The sequence below is a fragment of the Penaeus japonicus genome, unplaced genomic scaffold (assembly GCF_977035675.1).
Source record: "Penaeus japonicus unplaced genomic scaffold, GWHDUDI00000001_assembly GWHDUDI00000006, whole genome shotgun sequence".
In the NCBI taxonomy this organism is placed as follows: domain Eukaryota; kingdom Metazoa; phylum Arthropoda; class Malacostraca; order Decapoda; family Penaeidae; genus Penaeus; species Penaeus japonicus.
This window is the reverse complement of record NW_028234408.1, coordinates 40,789,180-40,809,179: the sequence shown is the minus strand read 5'-3', so window position 1 is coordinate 40,809,179 and position 20,000 is coordinate 40,789,180. Positions and strand designations below refer to the sequence as shown.

The 20,000-nt window shown below is 40.6% G+C and overlaps 2 protein-coding genes across 11 annotated transcripts in view; one reads left to right on the top strand and one right to left on the bottom strand.

Annotated features, from left to right (window-relative positions):
• Positions 1-12,652, top strand: part of orb2 (cytoplasmic polyadenylation element-binding protein orb2) — a 325,307-nt gene extending 312,655 nt beyond the window's left edge. For 6 of the 10 annotated variants that reach the window (XM_086538016.1, XM_086538014.1, XM_086538013.1 and 3 more), the window contains 6 exons: positions 466-657; positions 1,581-1,693; positions 2,066-2,276; positions 2,983-3,164; positions 3,423-3,640; positions 3,828-12,652. In XM_086538016.1, coding sequence (XP_086394142.1) covers positions 466-657; positions 1,581-1,693; positions 2,066-2,276; positions 2,983-3,164; positions 3,423-3,640; positions 3,828-3,879 — 968 coding nt within the window. In that variant the 3' untranslated portion in view covers positions 3,880-12,652. The remainder of the gene's footprint in view (positions 1-465; positions 658-1,580; positions 1,694-2,065; positions 2,277-2,982; positions 3,165-3,422; positions 3,641-3,827) is intronic. The other 4 variants (XM_086538019.1, XM_086538023.1, XM_086538022.1 and 1 more) reach the window with 1 other exon arrangement.
• Positions 12,653-14,621: 1,969 nt separating this feature from the next.
• LOC122243814 (epididymal sperm-binding protein 1-like) lies at positions 14,622-18,472 on the bottom strand. The gene is made up of 5 exons (XM_086538012.1): positions 18,292-18,472; positions 17,753-17,797; positions 15,816-15,977; positions 15,329-15,411; positions 14,622-15,029 (listed from the first exon to the last, which is right to left on the bottom strand). The coding sequence occupies exons 1-5, from the start codon at positions 18,455-18,457 to the stop codon at positions 15,012-15,014; spliced, it is 474 nt and encodes a 157-aa protein (XP_086394138.1). The 5' UTR covers positions 18,458-18,472; the 3' UTR covers positions 14,622-15,011.
• Positions 18,473-20,000: the final 1,528 nt, after the last annotated feature.

The following is a 20,000-nucleotide window of genomic DNA, read 5'->3' as shown; positions in this document are numbered from 1 at the left end:
GTTAGTGTTGCTTTATACTGATTGGTAATGAAGAAAATTCTTTCCTTTGGACACACACATAGGAATATAAATGGAGGTTGAGTGGAAACATTCACACACACATACATAGATATGCTCGTGGCTGTGAGCTTTATTAGAGTCTGTGAAAGAGGGAGACTGAGAGTTCTTGGCTAATTGAGAGAGAGAGAGAGAGAGAGAGAGAGAGAGAGAGAGAGAGAGAGAGAGAGAGAGAGAGAGAGAGAGAGAGAGAGAGAGAGAGAGAGAGAGAATGGAAAATGGAAAGAAGAAATAGACAAAACGAGAAAGCCCCTCAATCCCCCATCCCCTCCCCCAAGAAGAGGAGAAATCCCCCTCTTGTAACAAGCACTGATACAATAACCCCTCTCCTTCCCCCATGTATTACCCCCCTCCCCCTCCCTCCTTGCCCTCTTTCCTGCACCAGTCTACACTGATGACTCTTGGCAGGTAAAGGTGGCTTCCTAGGCATGGAGGATGGTGGAGTCCTGCTTGATGACGGGCACCTGGTGGACGGCCTCAATGCCCCCATCCCGTTGCCCTCACCCTCCCGCTCCTCCCCGCGCTCTCAGGGCTCGGAAAACGGTGAACGCTTCTCACGGAAGGTCTTCGTAGGGGGACTCCCGCCGGACATCGACGAAGGTGGGTTGCAGTTTGTGCTCTCAGGCAGTTTGCTTTAGTCTGGATTTGTTCCGATTTATGATTATGTATTTAATGCACTTTCATCTTGTTTTTCACCTTGAGACTAAAACGGCTGTTTTTTTTTTTTTTTTTTTTTCTCATTACTATTTATATATATATATATATATATATATATATATTAGGAAGGATTTTGTTCATGAATAGGTATGTTTGTTATTCCTTTATGCTATTTTCTTTCAGAGAGATGAATTATTTCGTATAACTACAGATTACATTGAGTCTGAAACAGCCTCAGGCATATATAAATTTACACAGATATGTAACCTATCGAAACAAAATAGTTATGGAGATCAAAATGTTATCGGTACCAATACATTCAATGTTCCCCAGATAGTTACATAAAAAATAGGTCTCTTGATTCTTTAGTTAATTTCTGATGTAGTTTTCTTGTAGTTTATATATTACAATGACATGATAGAATTCTTAAAGTCTAGCATTTTGTATTGGTGTACCACTTCCAAGATTTTCATTGGCCCTATCTGGCCATGTCATGTAATTAATTTCTTGATGTGCCACCAATATACATATATATATCCTTTTTGGTGGAGTAAGCCTGTCAAAATAAAGTTTCAGAAAAAATAGATATTGCGGATATTTGCATTTCATTGTGTAATTGTTGAATACAAATTGTCAGATGTTATGATTTTTATAAATGATCACTTGAATGGAATGAAGTCAAACAATGAATTAAATGAGATAAGTCACTTGTAGTTCTGATTATAATTATTATGATGATGATGATGATTATAATTTTGGTAGTAACGTTAATAATGATAATGTTAATACTACTACAACTGTTACTACAAATAGAAAACAAAATGTTTCCATGAAAAATATATGCTAATCAGATACCCATCTTCCAGAGGAGATAACAGCAAGCTTCCGTCGCTTCGGTCCCCTGGTAGTGGACTGGCCCCACAAGGCAGAAAGCAAATCATATTTCCCTCCTAAGGGTTATGCCTTCCTCCTGTTCCAGGTACTTGCGAATTCGGCTCTCGTTTGGGGCATGAGTGTTATTTTTTACGTGGGGATGGGAATTGTTGTCTGATTTAATACTAAATAATTTATATAAAATGTTTTCAGGGTTTCCTACATTTTGGATTTTTTTGGCAGAGATAGGTATATTATTAGATTATTCTTATATGTATAGTAATTTTGGTGTAAAGTATTACTATTACGCAGTTAAAGAATATACATTGATAAACAGTAATTAGATAACCCCTGTGAGTTAGTTAATATAAATTCCTGGTATTTGCACATGAATTTTATAAATATTCTTAGGTACATTTGTTTTTTCTTTGACTCTCATTTCCTCGGCAGTTAATCACACTCTTCTCCCGCATTCCAGGATGAAAGCAGCGTACAACAGCTAATAGACGCCTGTATTCAAGATGATGACAAACTGTACCTGTGCGTGTCGTCGCCCACCATCAAGGACAAACCCGTTCAGATCCGGCCCTGGCGACTCTCCGACGCAGATTTCGTCCTCGACGCCTCGCTTCCTCTGGATCCTCGCAAAACAGTGTTTGTGGGAGGAGTGCCGAGGCCTCTCAAAGCTGGTAGGTTGATGAAGGGGATGGGGCTGCGAAGATAAAACCATCTCTTGCGACTGGGGAAAAGTAGGTGTGGGGTTTTCAGGCTGATCAGATTGTAAACAAAACAAGGAAAGGATCAATAGAAAAAAATTACACGCATATGCCATATTACCTTTTTTTTCTTACTTTTCCCCTGGTTGTTTTGTTTACAGGTGATGTGGATATCATGAGGGCTACTCTATGTGAAATTAGTTAGTTTTTAGCATGAGCCCATGACCTATAATAGAAATGATTATTAGCCTAATCAATAGTAATGGATTTTATTTGTTTTTGTTTGTGTATAATTGTTTACTTTTCAGATCTTTATTTTGTTGTTGTTGAAAATGAAATACAGTGTCTAGCATATATAATTATTTTTATATTGACACTAATAATTGCAAATAGAAGACATTCTAAGCCTTTTGGGTTCTGTTATATTTGTCTGTCTAATATGAGATATCTACTTCAACTCTAGAATTGCTTAGACTGGTCTGAAAAATAGGTGTTAATAATCTTTCTTATGTTCCTTCATGTGTTTATATGTCTGCATATATATGATGTACTTTTGTAAACATGCAAAAGAGTTTAAGTTTGTGTGTGTGCTTTTATGAGTGGTTATATGAATATATATGAATATTTATTTGTTTAATTTGTATCCACCTCCATAGTATTACCCTCTTTCTCCCAACAGTTGAACTTGCAATGATCATGGACCGTCTGTATGGTGGAGTATGTTACGCAGGGATTGACACAGATCCTGAGCTGAAGTATCCCAAGGGAGCAGGGCGAGTTGCTTTTTCTAACCAGCAAAGTTATATTGCAGCCATTAGTGCCCGATTTGTTCAATTACAACATGGCGATATTGATAAAAGGGTACGTATGGATCCGAGTGTGGTTAGATTTGTTGAGTGTAGAGAAGATGGTGATACGATAATTGTTGAGACTTACGTTGAAATTGGATGTGTTTTATGGCTAGTTGTTATGAAAATATTAGTGAAATTGGATGTGTTTTATGGCTAGTTGTTATGAAAATATGTGTATAAATAAGTTTTGATATAGAATTCATTTATCATGCTTGGTGAATAAATCCCAAGCCTTTAATTTGTTTTAATGAAAGCAATGCCTTTACAGGTTGAGGTTAAGCCGTATGTTCTAGACGACCAAATGTGTGATGAATGCCAGGGCGCACGCTGTGGGGGGAAGTTTGCCCCCTTCTTCTGTGCCAATGTAACCTGCCTGCAATACTACTGCGAACACTGTTGGCAGACCATCCACTCCCGGCCGGGACGCGAATTCCACAAGCCGCTAGTCAAAGAGGGCGCCGATCGGCCCCGCACTGTACCATTCAGGTGGTGCTAGACTCCTCTCTTTTAGTTTCATTATAGTAACCCCTAGTGACTTTTTCTTCATACTTGTCAGCATTTCAAGATTTGTATCCTCAAGTGCATATAGACCATTGAAGCAATACAGCAACAGAAATACAACTACTCCTCCCGCCTCCTTTGTCTCATGATCACACGTATTCTGTAATTGTAGATCTCCATGGCGGTGGCACCGAGAACCTGGATGGTGCCTGACAAACAAGTAAGAGGAAGAAATTTGCCATAAATTAGCGACCACCCCAATGCCTGCCAACTGCTGTGGGCGCAAATAAAAGATATAAAAAAAAAAGAGAAAAGAAATAAAGAGAGAAAGAAAAAAGAAAAGGATATCAAGAAAACTTCAAGCAACTGAGTCAAGCAGTCCTCAAGCAAAGTCAGTAATTCCCCACTACCCCCCTCCCACTGGATGCCTCTTTTATATCTCACATCCAACACTGTAAGCAAAAGCCATTATTTACCACTATCAAAAAAATGTCAACAAGCAAAACCAAACAAAACACAAAAAAAATATATAATAATAATAAATAATAATAATAATAATAAATAATAATAATAATAATAATGCCATGTTCGTTGTGGCGTGTAATAGGAGCTTCACGTGTCTCTGTGTGTGGGTGAACCAAAGTGTGCCGTAGACTAATTGTCAGCCCAGTGCTTATCCCCAGAGGCTTAGCTCTTTCTTCCACATGATGGCCATTGGATAGCATTGCTCACTTGTGATAGAACGATGTTTGTACACTCTCTTTTTCTAGCTGGGCCAGATTTTTCTACTTCGCAGTTTTTTCATCAACAACTGGCAGGAGAAGCACAGGGGCTGATAATTCTGACGTAGTTTTAACCCATTGTAGTAAAAAAAAAGTTTAAAAAACAAGTTTCTGTACAACGGAAATATTTGTAGTGTCTTTCACAAGCTTACCCACAGAATGGCTTACTTGCTAAACAGTGAGATATACAAAAAAATATACAGCCAACTTAATCATTTTCTCAGATGTCAACATAAGTCAGCCTTGTTCCATTATTGTGTAATAAGAGAGTTTTTCAAAATTCATTGTGCGACATAACCCCAAAGATTACTATGGTGCATATGTAAGCATTATTACTGTAATGTAATAGGATGGTGTTTTATAATTTTTAATATCAGTATAGTTACGGCTTGTGCTTCAGTGCTATTCAAATATATATATTAATAACTGATAGGAGATGTTTTCCTAGAGAGCAGAGAAGTCTGTAACTTCTTGGGGTCGGAAGATATGACGATAAGATCAGTTATCTCCAATTATTTTTAGACATTTTCAGTGGCGATGATGTACGTGGTCCCATCTTAGAATGGGCCATGTTAACCAGTATCTTCTTGTAACCCTTAGAGTCATGGACCATCACTGGCTCAGAAGTACATGTCTGACTCTGCAGAAGTCTGTACAACTTATGAGGTAGTTCTGTGTGATGTGCCAGCCTGATTTGACCTGTTGTTTATGTGTCCAGATGAAGTAGATTTTCTATTATGAAGTAATAGAAAATAGGCCTCATGGAAGTTAGACTCTTGATTCAACATAGCTGATCACATCATACACTAATTGAAGATGCAGGAGACCAATGTAGAGGGATGATGGCTTACCTTGACTTGCCTGTTGTAACACCAGAATTGTTTGCTCTAGCAGTATGAGTCAATGAGGAGGGCAAATTGCTTTTCAGCTAAAAAGAAAGAAAAAAAAAAAAGAAAGGGAAAAGATAACAACAACTATATGATTGGTAGTCAGCATTTAATGTAAATTTTAAGGTAGGCACAAAGATTCTGTCCATCAACAGTTAAGCTTGAAGGCTTAAATATTATTGGAAGTGGGTCTGTGGCAGTCTCCTGCTGTCTAGGCTGTAGTCAGTGGCAGGTTAAACCTTATTCAAGGCAAGCCTTGGGGATCCCCTTGGCTCTAGGAATCCATAGGTACTGTACTTTTGGGGCTGTCAAGGACAAGGCAGTTGATAAAAAAATGTCTTGGTTACTAAATACCTCTGTAAGCCATGTCCAATATCTCTCTTTTCCCCTGCAAGTTATTCTTTGCATTCTGGCTTGTGATGTATTAACTGCTATGGCCTGGATACCCCAACCCATACCACTGTGTCGTGCTGCAGCTGTTGGTTACTCTACAAACACTTTTTTTTACATCTTTTGTCTGTAATACCCGATACCTCAGAACCCTCAATCCTACTTCACATGTGCGTATTGTTTTGTATTTCTCAACTATCTCACTCTGGCTGTGCTTTTAAAAACAGAATGTTCTGACTCTTTCACTGATATCCAGCAAAGCATGGCAAACCCCTTGGAATCATTCAGGTATCAGCAATTATAGAAACTGATGATTTTTGTAGAAGTACTTTCAAGTTCAACTGGTACTGTAACAAAACAGGATTCAACAAAAGCAGCCAAATCATAACGTGAAATCCTATGGTAAACAAAGTGTCCACACCTTCTTTATACCGAGAATGACAGTCAGTGTACTTACTTTTATACTTCATCTGCTCTAGCCTGATAGAGTAGCCATCAGCATTGTGCGTGTGTGATATGCAGATTTTTGCACTAGGATAATTTTGATCCATATAGAATTTGTATTTTTGCGTGTTTGAATTTTGATACTGTCCTTGTTAGTAAGTTTATCATCTAGCATATGCGGGTGTTTTTGTGACAAGTTAACAGTTCTAGTTTTTTTGTCTTTTGCTGTTACTAGTACTGTGTAAGAAAAGACCTGCAACTTTTGTAGGGATTAAAAAAACTTTGTAGCTAAATAGTTGAGGCTGTAATAGTGTCTCTATTACAGTTTCACATATAGCTTGCTTGCGAAGTTAAACACAGAATGAAGATATAGATTGCAATGATGTATGCAGAGGACTCCTTAAATGTGAAGTGGTTGAAACTTTGCCAGTTAAGAGATTGGCGAGCCAGTGACTTCGTGTTGATAAATTGAGGGGCAATCAGCCTTGTCTCGTAAAGGGGATCATTGCAAAAAAAAATAGAGAGAAAGAGAGAGAGAGAGAAAGAGAGAGAGAGAAAGAAAGAAAGAAAGAGAGAGAGAGAGAGAGAGGGAAAAAAATAAAAAATATAATTCTGCATGTTATGTATCTTTAGCGTGGTCATTCTTGTCGAATTAACTGGCTTGTCATATTGACTTGATCTCCTATTTTATGAAAAAACCAAAGAAAATAGCACACAACATTGGCTAAGCAATGTGGAGACAACATATCCTGACCCAGATTTTATCACGGTGAGAGTCTTGGGGCATTCGGTCACCTCCCCTGAGGACCTGGTCTGCAATATGGCGGAATTTGATAATTTGCGTTCGCCTCATTTCATAGAGGCTGGGTAACACTGTACATAGACTCATCCCCATTTCATATCCATTTGAATACATGATTGCATTGTGTCGCTAGTGAGTGTAGATTTACATGTATTTTTATTATGATATTTTCATTTCAAAGAAGACATAGGCAGTTATATTTTTATGTTGTCATTTTCTTGTGTATCCTTTCTTAATGGAAATGCATGATTTTTATATTAATGAAGTGTTATGTCTTTTTGCTGGCTTTTAATTGATGGATGTACAGTATATAGCTGAGGTGAACTTTTTGATATTTGTACATACTATTTTTTTACTGAACCGTCTGTGGAAGAGACTCTACCTGCTCAATGTGAGAATTTGGGGTTGGGGCGGTAACTGGGGAGGTGATTGTGCGCAGGTGAATGCCCTTGGAAATCTCGTATAAGAGCAATAGTGGGGTCGGATGGCATGTCCATTTCTATTTTAGAAAAATGTGAAAACATGTTTAAAAAAAAATTTTTACACACTTTTCTAGAGGTTTGACTTGGGGACTTTCAGAAAACTTTATATACTATTGCTTTCTCACTATGAATAGTAAATATGAATGCATTCATAAGCTTTTTTCATCTTTTGAGTGAAAGGCTACACTCAAGACTTAGGTAGGAATAATACACATGTACTTTAATCTTTTTCCTTGAATCTAAAAATAGTCAGAACTGGGTTAGGTTTAGACAATCAGAATTCATAGGGTTCCTTGCCCTCCCTTGGTTTTTTTTCATGGAAGAGATGGCTGTTGATGACCAGAAGGTAAAGTGTCACGATACCAACTAGCCCATACCAAGAACAAGAAGGTGGCGAGGGCAGAAAGCAGTCCGAGTGTGCTGGCCTGTCCGATGTTTCAGCATGAATCCCGTTGTGGGTTTTTTACGTCTTTGAATTTATTATTCAAGGCTTGGTGTGATTCTTAATATTTGTGACTTGAGTTTTTATATATATTTGTAGTCTCCATGGAGGTGTCTAGTCAGCATTATTGGTGTAACTGTGAAATAGCTGTTGTTCAACATCAAGGGGGCTTTGAGTTTGTAGCACGATCTCAGTAACTAACATTCTGCATTGTTTCTCAAAGCCCTCTTCTGACCTTACTGCAGTATAAACAAGCTAAGCAAATCAGTGTTGAGAATACTTGCAGCTTTGTCCCTTAGCTTTTCGGCTCCCGTTCGGAGATTCAGGTGGAATCCCTATTCCAAAAGAGAATTGGTATATCTGTGAAGTCTTGATGGTTTTAAGCTCTTTGCTTTACTGCCTTGATTTCAATATAATTAGAAGAAGGACTAAACTCTATTGCTTGCAGTGTTTAGGTTTTAAGATCTCTTCAGGTTCCAATGTTTTTTTTTTCCCTTTTTGTTTTATTACTATGGCAAAAGATCTGAAGTTTTTTTTTTTTTTTTTTTTCCTTTAGGGAGTTTTATATACTGAGAAAAAAATTTAATGGGCTTTCTGGCTAAGCAGAGTTTAAAATTGGCAATTGTTGAACATGGTAAAGAGAGCCATTGTACACTGATATTTATTTATACTTCAAAACCACTGTACTTGGCTCACAAGTTAAGGTTCTCTCCATGTAATTAAATTTCAGCCATCTCTTCCCCAGGACTGTTGTCTCTCTCTCATCCACATTTCCGAACTTATTATCTCTTCACTTGATTATTATCTAAAATGCTACTACAACATTGTGTGTTTGCTTAGTTTCTCTCCTAAACCACTGTGAATAGTACATGTCACAGTAACCATTCTTCTGAACTGTAGGCTGACAGGCAGTGAGTGTTATAACCATTCGCTGACCAAACTATAGTCACTAAACCACTGTATTATTAGGCAGGCTCTGGAAAATGCTTTGTGTAATTCACTTTTACGTCTTGTATTTTTTTATAATTTTTTCTCTCCCACTATGTTAAATTTCTTACCATTTGAGAATACTTTATCGCTGTCAAACAGTTTCCCTGCTTGCTTCTGGAGGCTGCAGTATCTGTGCAATTGGCCATTAGCTCCTGGTGCTGAATTTCAAGAGTCATATGGTGTTAGTATTTAAAAGTGAGAAGAACTAGAAAATAATCCCAGGGAATTTTTATTACAAATGCTTATTTATATATTTTTCTTTCAAGATAACCAGATGAGGTGTGTGTGCTGCCTTTGGATCCAAAGTAATGCTTTTATCACCTACTTTTCTTCTAAGCATGCCTTGCATTAGCTTTAACTTTATATATCTCACGGATATGTTCTATTATACAGAGTATTTTTCTTTTTATAGTATACAGTTTCTTGCATAATGGAGTAATTGATATTTTTTTTATAGTTTCCAGATTAAAATGTATTTATTCTGTCTTCTTATTGTTGTTCAAGTTTACTACTATTTCAATATTGCTTCTTGAGGTGTGAGGGATGGAATATAAAGTGTAACTGTGGAAGAGAAAAGATATATGTAATATTTTAACATACCAAAAAAAAATTTTTTTTTTTTTTGGTAAGGCAAGGTACTCAATACAGCATCATTATTATTACCTTACCAATCCTTTGCATGTTTCTAACAAGAGATTTCAAGTGATAAGAAATAGTCATAGTGATTCTTATTCTTTTCTTCCATTTCTCAAAGAATCAGTATGTAAAAACAGCATAAATGTATACATTGCATATAAAAACTTTCAAGGTAAATTAGTTTTCAGATTGATATGATTAACCTTTTACTTTTCGAGTGAGTCCCTGTATGGTCAGGTACAAGCACTTGTACATCTAAATGTACTTGTTAAACAGGTATGAACGTGTTAGAACAGAGTGATAGTAATTGGGTGTTTGCTTTGCTGAGTTTAACAAAATGTGAAACTTGGTTAATTGGTTAATGGTTAATTTATTTATTCACTGTACTGTTCAAATGCCCTCATTTAATGTAAGCATAACTAGTGCCTGCCTGTAATTGTGTTTGGTGAGAAACTACTGTATGTCTATTAAAGATTTGATATACTTTCCTCAGCTCTTTGAACTAAAGCAGAGAGGAAAGCCAGCTACAATATGTGCAAGATGGTTTACCTAGTTTCTTAGAAGAAAACCTAACCAAACTCTACTTTTGAAGCTGGCAGTTATATAAGATGGATCAAGCAGCTGAGGAATGTGTTGCCATATTTTTGTGAAACATGCAGAATAATTGTAACAAGAAAAGTGTGATACGAGGAGATCACTCACCTATACCCATGTCGAGGTCCTGTTTCCATGTATGTGATTGTTAAAGTAGTCATGTTTTATACTTGTTTTTGCTTTTATAGATATTTTTTTAATTTTTCTAATTTATACTTAGTGTTATCTTGTAACCAAAGTTGTTGTATATGTTTTGCAACTTTTGTAATAGTACTGATGATGATAATATCTTAACTTAGAAGATGGTTAATGAAGGGGTTGAAAAGCTTACAGAATTCACTAGTCTCATTAGGGTATGGGAAGTTTAGCATCATTTGCATTTTCAGTCGCTAAGTCTACCTGCAAAGCTTGCTTGTGAGCAGATCCATAAATAGACCCTGGATTTCTGTTAGGTCCAAGGATGGTATAGGAAAGTTTTAATAGTAAAGATGTTCCTTACATGTTGATCCATCCTGTATCAGAGACTTTCTTATTAGCTATTGCAAATGTACTTGAGGAATGCCAGGGCCTGCAGCTGTGCTGTAATGGTTTTACAATTTAACATCGTTTTTCTGCTTTTTATGATATAGTAGAGATTTTTGCTAATCTCCTTTTTGTAAGAGTGTCTACAATGTACAGTAGCTACCATGATGGCGCAGAAGTCTCGGAAAGGAGGCGGCGTCCTGCATGATGCCACAAACAGGGAATTGTGGGAGTCACCTGAAGGATGCAAAGTGCCCAAAACCTCTTAAATTGTGTGATATACAACACACCCTTCAGTCAACCACACCATGTCGAATGGTGAATCATCTATTGGCCATTTTTATAATCTTAATTCTTATTTAATTCTTAACACATTAGTAGTAATACTGACAATTTTTATTGTCTGCACAGAAATTAAAATTGTTATAACTTTTTATAGAATTTCATCAAATCTGATGTCACCTCTTAAGCAACAAGTTGTTATATGCTCAGGTACAAGAATGGTGTAAACCTTTGCAACATTTGCAAACTGTAAAACAAAAATTTATAATATTAATATGCTGTATACTTCCCTGGACAAAGACTTATGTAATATCAAAATTGGATGTTTTATGTTCCCATGCATGTATAAAGGAGGAGGCAATGTTTGTTGTTTAATGATAGAAATATTGTAAAATTATTTTTGTTTGGGATTATTTTTGTGCATTGAACACTAGAATCCTAGTTGAGGGTAGTGTCTCTCTATTGGCAGCCCAGGTAACCCATTTAGTCACTTTACCTGAGAAATTATCATGTATATGAGTAACCGGTATATAAATAATACATTATATAATTTAAGCATATATATCTCTATATATATTGGGTAAGACAGGCTGTCAGTAGGGACTCGCTTCCCGATCATGTCAGTGGTAGGCGGAAGCTGGCGAGAGACATGGTGGAGCATCCCCCAATAGTACACGATGATTGCTACTATTATCATTACTATAATTATTACTACTATTACAGCTGCTACTGCTGCTATTGTGCCCAGTCCTGAAAACCACCGTGGGCCTGCCAGCTGTGAGAGGGTTGATTCACATTGTTTCATCGAGTTGAAATTCTGATTGTTGTAATATGATGACCGCTGAGTGTCTTTCAATTACGTTTTTAATTTAGACATTGTGTTGCGTGTGGAACCAGGTTTATCATTGGTTACTGTCATTTTTATTCTCCGTGGAAAAAAAAAGAAAGAAGACCATTGTGACATTCATATTATGATAATGGCCCCTGTGATAGGCTGGCAGGTCAGGAGGAAGGCGGTTATGTGCTACCAAGGTGGCGTCGCAAGGCCTGCCCGTAGTCTCCCAGCTCTTGCCCAGGATTTCTCGCCTGAATTTATATATCTGATTGGCAGGCGACACATGTGCAGCAATGAGCATGATGATTGCGATGATAATGTTCTTTTTCATCGTCATGATAATAGCCAGTTTTATAGCAAATTTTTGCTATTTTCACTCATTTTTGTTATTTCTCCACCATGGACAATACCTAACTTTTTGTAACTATATGGATTTTTATGCGTGTTTGGTGAAGCATTTTCTAATTTTTGTAAGTATGGAGTAACTGTGGCAGTGACGGTGGGGTTTCCAGTCTCCGCGGGAGGTTGAACTCTTGGGCGGCGACAGGCATAGTGTGTGTCGCTCCCCAGTGCCACCCGTGGACCACAGAGTCATGACCCCACTTGCCACCTAGACTTAGTTTTAATTTTTGTTGCCCTTATACATTTTTATGTTTTATAAAATAACATGAAAAATATTTAAATATGTTTTTTAATGTTGTGTGGAAATTTTGTGAATGGGTAGTCACCAAGATTTTTCTACATTTTCTTACTTTGATACAAGCGCGGTCCACTGTGTACGTGAAGCCGCTCATGCCTTGTGTTTGGACTCCTTTTGTACACTGAGGTGAGGTACATAGCGCTGTACAGCAGTGTGACCTGTTCCATGTTCATTTAATCTGTAGCTTACCAATAAACCTGTTTACTTACTCCTTGTCTTTTTTATGGATGGATTCAAATCTGAGTTCCTTTACTTTGAGGACAACAACTAGATGAGATATGAATCCAGTGATTATATATAGCCTTCTAGAACTGAAATATTAAACACATTATCAGCTGGAGACTAATGTGTTTAGGAAATTGTTGAGAATCTTGTCCTCTTATTTTGTCTACCAAAAGACATACTGATCACCATCTGCTCCCTGCAACATTTCTCACGATATAGATTTTCCCACCAAAGAGGTTTTTGTATTCTTACTCGTAAGACTGAGGAACTCATACTCTCTCATGAGTGGTGCTGTACTTACAAGACACAAGAACATACGCTCTATCATTCGTGACAATGCAGTTCTCGCTCTAATTCTTAACACAGAAGAGCTTAAAAAAAATACTCGTTCAAGATACCAAGAGGCTCAAACATTCTCGTTCGGACATCAAAGAACCGAGACAGTCTCATTCGTGACTCATATTTTTTTGTCTTTCGTAAAGATATCCCCAGCCTAAAGTCAAGCAAAGGGCCCCGCCAAACGGTCCTCACAGATGGAGTCTCAATCCTCCAGCTGTAAGGAACTTTTGGTGAGGAGGAAGGAGGCGGAGGGAGAAGAGAGAGAGAGGAAAGAGAGAGAAAAAGAGAAGGGAAACTAAGAAGATATCAGACAGGAGAGGAAAGATAGGGAAAAACGCAACAGGAGGGAGGAGGCGAAGGCGGAGAAGAAAGGAGGCAGGGAATTAAAGGTGTTTCAGTGTTGGAGAAGATGGGGAAGAAAAGAGAGGGATGGGGGGGACACACACACACACACACACACACACACACACACACACACACACACACACACACACACACACACACACACACACACACACACACACACACACACACACACACACACACACACACACACACAAAATTTATATCTCGTGTATTGTTCCTGTCTCCGCTACCGAGACACCCACACAACAAATACAATAGAAGTAGGTGAGGTACTGTATAAAAAAAAGTGCAGTAAGACGTAAATAGAACAGACAATGAACATTAGCTACATGGGTTATACATAGTAGTTGTTAGGTACAATTATAACAGAATATAAGCTCGTAAACAGAATCTACGAGATGTTACGTAATAAATAAATAAAGAATAACCTGACATGAGTGAAAATAGATGTCTACAGTAAGGGTAGTCAGGGGAGCACACTGTAGGCGAAAGAAAGTATAACTACACCATATTTGTTCAGACATTTAAGTAAAAAAAAAAGACGTATTACTATTAGACGATTCGATATACGATAGTCTTGACCTTGCAACTTCAGGCAGAACGCGAAATCAGGAATATTATATAATGCCGACGTGCTGTGTTGGAAATAAAGACTGTTCTCTTAAATAATGGGGTTATTTTTGGTCGCTAGGATGGGGCTGGAGTTTATCTGGGCGTGATGTATGTTACCCAAGATAAATAAATGGGCATATACGTGTTCATTCATTCACACGAACCTCTACATGCATCTTACACAATTCGTTTATTTTTTCTTAATGTATCCAGTGTAATGGCCGGAAAAAAAAAAAAAAATATATATATATATATAACTAAAATAACTATATTATTTATTAGCTTGTGGATTCAGGAGAAACAACAATTCAACTAATGTTACTTTATTCCGTTCTGTTTTATAAATTCAGTAGAAAATTTAAGTGATTTGAATGGCTACAGCCAATAGGGGATAAATCAAATGGAATAAAAGAAAGAAAGAGAAAGAGAGAGAGAGAGAGAGAGAGAGAGAGAGAGAGAGAGAGAGAGAGAGAGAGAGAAAGAGAAAGAGAAAGAGAAAGAGAAAGAGAAAGAGAAAGAGAAAGAGAAAGAGAAAGAGAAAGAGAAAGAGAAAGAGAAAGAGAAAGAGAGAGAGAGAGAGAGAGAGAGAGAAAGAAAGATAGAAAAGATAAGAGAGTGGGAGAAGAAACAGAGAAAGAGAGGGAATAAAGTCAAGATAAAGAGACAGCAACAAAGAGAGGCAAAAGAGACAGAGATAGAACACGAAAGAAAAACAAAGAAAGAAAGAAAAAAAAAAGAAAACGACCCCCTGTACAGCAATCCACATAAATTCCAATCTCACAGACAGTCATCATTTAATCTAATTTGCAAAAAGGAAAATAAGATATGGTACAAAGTAACATAATCATAACACCATCCATATTAACTACGAGTCAGATCAAGTTCACATAATATTGCCTTACAAAATTTGAGTAAACAAAATACGTATAGAATAGTTCCTATATATTATGTCCATCAAAGCACAAGTAGTCTCAGTCGAAGGAATAGACAGTTTGTATTCAAGTTACAATAGAACTTGCCATACATTTACTGTCTATTCTCATGCTGTCACAGGAGTAGAAATTGATTATTAGATATGCAAATGAAACGGAAAAAAGAGGCGTGTCTATCAATCCTATTGGCGCTTTCATTGTTGCAATAACTCCGTAAATGGATAGATAATTTGAGCTTGTACTAATAACGTGGTAATAACAGTAGTTAAAATACCATAATCACACAAGCAAAATCTAACAAACATACCATCCTGATCACATTGTTCACGTACGTATATGTAAAACAAAACCAAGAAAACAAAACACGATCACTGCATTGTGATTTGAATACAAAATGGCGCCTCTGCTTACCTGCATTTTTTCTCCGTTTTGCCTTTTACGTTTTGAAGATTCTGGAGATTCTGGAGAAGTCTGAAGTCCGATTTTTCCGTCACCTGTGATAAGTAGGGTTTTATATAAGTATGAATAAATGATTGGATGTGAATAGGTTCATAAGTAAGTGTGTAGTAAGTATATGTAAGTAGATATGGAGATGTTTTATAAGTAAATATAAGGAGGAAGATGTAAGTAAATATAAATAAATCTGTAGGTAAATATGAATAGGTCTATAAGTAGGAATAAATAATACGTAAGAACAAGTAAGAAAAAAATAATACGTTATAACAAGAAAAAATAAGAACAAATAAGAAAAACAAGTAAAAAAAAAAGAATGAAAACAAGTAAGAAAAATTACGAAAAAAATGATAAGTAAGAACAAGTAAGAGAAAATAAGAACAAAGAACAAATAAGAACAATCAGGGACAGATAAGAACGCGTACGAACCCAAGGACCAGCCTACCCATGCAATATCCGCTCTCCAGGGAATTGAGTTTCTCGTCGACTTTCGTGGCGCACCAGGGGGAGCCGTGCAACACCCGTGCGCAACGCATGTACGTCACACCGTGGAAGCGGAAGGGGAACACGCAGCGACGCCCGTCTGTGGTCGTGATCGGGTCCTTTCCTGAGGGAGGCAGGCAGGCCGGAGAGGCGGTTTGAGTGGCGGGGAAAGTGGAGGAGGGAGGGAGGGAGGGAGAGGGGGAGGGAGGGAAGGAGGGAGGGAGAGAGGGGGGGAAGGAGGGAGGGAGGGAGAGAGGGAGGGAGGGAGGGAGGGAGAGGGGGAAGGAGGGAGAGGGGGAGAGGGGGAAATAGGGAGGGAGAGGGAGAGGGAAGGAGGGAGGGAGAGGGGGAGGGAGGGAGGGAGGGAGGGAGGGAAGGAGGGAGGGAGAGGGGGAAATAGGGAGGGAGAGGGAGAGGGAAGGAGGGAGGGAGAGGGGGAGAGAGGGAGGGAGGGAGGGAGAGGGGGAGAGAGGGAGGGAGGGAGGGAAGGAGGGAGATAGGGAGAGGGGGAATGAGGGAGATGGGGAGAGGGGGAGAGAGGGAGGAAGTGAGGGAGGGAAAGTGGAGGAGGGAGGGAGGGAGATGGGGAGAGGGGGAAAGAGGGAGGGAGGGAGATGGGGAGAGGGAGGGAGGGAGGTAGGGAAGGAGGGAGAGGGGGAGAGAGGGAAGGAGGGAGGAAAGGAGGGAGAGGGGGAAGGAGGGAGATGAGGAGAGGGGGAGAGAGGGAGGGAGGGAAGGAGGGAAGGAGGGAGGGAGAGAGGGAGGGAGATGGGGAGATGGGGAGAGGGGGAAATAGGGAGGGAGAGGGAGAGGGAAGGAGGGAGGGAGAGGGGGAGAGAGGGAGGGAGGGAGGGAGGGAGGGAAGGAGGGAGATAGGGAGAGGGGGAATGAGGGAGATGGGGAGAGGGGGAGAGAGGGAGGAAGTGAGGGAGGGAAAGTGGAGGAGGGAGGGAGGGAAGGAGGGAGATTGGGAGAGGGGGAGAGAGGGAGGGAGGGAAGGAGGGAAGGAGGGAAGGAGGGAGGGAGAGAGGGAAGGAGGGAGGGAAAAATGGAGGGAGGGAGGAGAAGGAAGGAGAAAGTGGATTAGATGGAGAAAGAGGGAAGAAGGGAGGGAGGAGAAGGTGGGAAAGATGGAGAAGGAAGGCGGGAGGGATGCGAAGGCGGAGAAGAAAGGAGGCAGGGAATAAAAGGTGTTTCAGTGTTGGAGAAGATGGGGATGCCCCTCCCCCCCCCCCCCGCCCCACCCCCCCCCCCCCCCCCCCCCCCCCCCCCCAAGAGAGAGCGAGGGAAAACTCACCCCCCCCGATGGACCACCGGAGCCGTCCACCCGCCCCGCTTCGATGCCCGCAGCCGGCCGGGAAGAATGGAAAAGAAGGAAAGGAGAGAGAGATGAGGGAGATTAGGAGGAGGAGGAGGAGGAGGAGGAGGAGGAGGAGGAGGAGGAGGAGGAGGAGGGAGGAAGGAAGGAAGAGGAGAGGGAAAACACGGGTGGAGACGAGAATGAAAGTGGAGAAGGAGGGAAGGAGATGAGAGGGTGGGTAAATATCCGGGAGAAGGAAGAAGATTGGTTGGAGGAGGGAGGGAGGGAGGGAGGGAGGGAGGGAGGAAGAGGGGAAACGGGGCAGAGCGAGATATAGTGAAGAAGCGACAGTGAGAGTAAGAAATATATGATGCACATATAAACATAAAGACACACACACACACACAGACAAAAACAAACGCACATATACCCACACCCACCCAACCCACAAACACACACAACGCACAAACACACGTACCCGCCCTCCACCCCCACTCCCGCAAACACACACACACGCACCCACAAAACCCTCACAGACAAACACACACACACGCACACACAAAACCCTCACAGACACACACACACACACGCACACTCACCAAATGCCGGCGGATGCACCTCAGGAACTGGTCCTTCCAATAGGCCTATAGAATATGAGAAAAAAAACTAAAATATCAACATTTGCAACGAAAATAATTAAAAGAACAACCACAGCAAAAACGACCATAATAATAATAATAATAATGATAATAATGAAAATGATAATGATGATAAAAGCGATAATAAAACTGTGGTATGCTTGCTTGTTTGTTAGAAAGTTTGGCTGTTAGGAACGGTAAATATTTTGAGGTATGTGAAATGATAAAGATAATCAAAATAATAATAATAATAATAATGATGATGATGATGATGATGATAATTATAATGATGATGATGATAATAGTAATGATAATGATAAAAGTAATGATAATAATAAAAGTTATAATGATAATAAGAATTATGATTATAATAATAATAATAAAATAATAATAATAATAATGATAATAGTAATAATCATCACAACAACAACAACAATAACAACTAAAACAATAACAGCAACAACAACAACAACAACAGCAACAAACCCAATCCACCTCACCCTTGCAATAATCGCTAGCAGCCGGCTCCCTGTTCCTGTTGAGCGACGTTGCACACCAGCACGCGGGCGCATCGTCGCAAACACAGCGCTCGTGAACCTCGCCCTTGTACACGAACGGGAACACGCACGGACCCTGGCTCACACTCATGGCCAGGCCTGCGTTCATGGGAGGGAGTTTGGGATGGCGTTAGGAAGTGGTCCATGGTTGTACCTGTCCCTGTCCCTGTCTCTGTCTCTGCCTCTCTGTCTGTCCCTGTCTCTGCCTCTCTGTCTGTCTCTGTCTCTGCCTCTCTGTCTGTCTCTGTCTCTGCCTCTCTGTCTGTCTCTGTCTCTGCCTCTCTGTCTCTGTCTCTGCCTCTCTGTCTGTCTCTGTCTCTGCCTCTCTGTCTGTCTCTGTCTCTGCCTCTCTGTCTGTCTCTGTCTCTGCCTCTCTGTCTGTCTCTGTCTCTGTCTCTGCCTCTCTGTCTGTCTCTGTCTCTGCCTCTCTGTCTGTCTCTGTCTCTGCCTCTCTGTCTGTCTCTGTCTCTCTGTCTCTGTCTCTGTCCCTGTCTCTGCCTCTCTGTCTCTGTCCCTGTCTCTGCCTCTCTGTCTCTGTCCCTGTCTCTGCCTCTCTGTCTCTGTCCCTGTCTCTGCCTCTCTGTCTCTGTCTCTGTCTCTGCCTCTCTGTCTGTCTCTGTCTCTGCCTCTCTGTCTGTCTCTGTCTCTGCCTCTCTGTCTGTCTCTGTCTCTGCCTCTCTGTCTGTCTCTGTCTCTGCCTCTCTGTCTGTCTCTGTCTCTGCCTCTCTGTCTGTCTCTGTCTCTGCCTCTCTGTCTGTCTCTGTCCCTGTCTCTGCCTCTCTGTCTCTGTCCCTGTCTCTGCCTCTCTGTCTCTGTCTCTGCCTCTCTGTCTGTCTCTGTCTCTGCCTCTCTGTCTGTCTCTGTCTCTGCCTCTCTGTCTGTCTCTGTCTCTGCCTCTCTGTCTGTCTCTGTCTCTGCCTCTCTGTCTGTCTCTGTCTCTGCCTCTGTCTCTGCCTCTCTGTCTGTCTCTGTCTCTGCCTCTCTGTCTGTCTCTGTCTCTGCCTCTCCTCATGTGCTTGCTGTCGTCCTGCCTCTCGTCTGCACTCTCTGTCTCTGCCTATGTTTGTCCTTCTTCTGTCTGTCTCTGTCCTGCCCTCTCTGTCTGTCTCTGACTCTGCCTCTCGTCTGTCCTCTGTCTCCTGCTCTGTCTCTGCCTCTCTGTCGCAGGTCTCTGTTCTCTGCCTCTCTGTCTTGTCTCTGTCTCTGCCTCTGTCTTCTGATCTGTCTGTCTGTCTCTGCCTCTCTGTCTGTCTCTGTCCTCTCCTCTCTGCGTCTCTGTCTCTGGCCTCTGCCTGCCTCTCTGTCTCTAGTCTCTGTCTCTGCCTCCCACTGTTCGGTCTAGTCTCTGTCTCTGCTATCCCTTGTCTGTCTTCTGTCTCTGCCGTCTCTGTCTGTCTCTGTCTCTTCTCTCTCTGTTCTGCTTCTGGGTCTCTTCATTGTCTGTCTCTGTCTCTGCCGTCTCTGTCTGTCCTGTCTCTGCCTCTGTCTCTGTCTCTGCTCAGTCTGTCGCTGTCTCTCAGTCTTCTCTGCCCTCTCTGTCTGTCTCTGTCTCTGTCTCCGGTCTGTCCTCTTGTCTCTGCCTCTGGTCTCTGCCTGTCTGTCTGTCTCTGTTGTCTGCCTCTCATGTCAGGGTGTCTCTGTCCTCTGTCTGT

What these genes read in the sequence shown, in the direction of transcription:
- LOC122243814 (XM_086538012.1), bottom strand. Translation starts at nt 18,457, where the DNA reads ATGAACGCAGGCCTGGCCATGAGTGTGAGCCAGGGTCCGTGCGTGTTC. An exon ending in GGTGCATCCGCCGGCATTTG is followed by an intron (nt 15,978 to 17,752) that starts GTGAGTGTGCGT and finishes TGCCTCCCTCAG; the next exon opens with GAAAGGACCCGATCACGACC. An exon ending in GGAGAGCGGATATTGCATGG is followed by an intron (nt 15,412 to 15,815) that starts GTAGGCTGGTCC and finishes TACTTATCACAG; the next exon opens with GTGACGGAAAAATCGGACTT.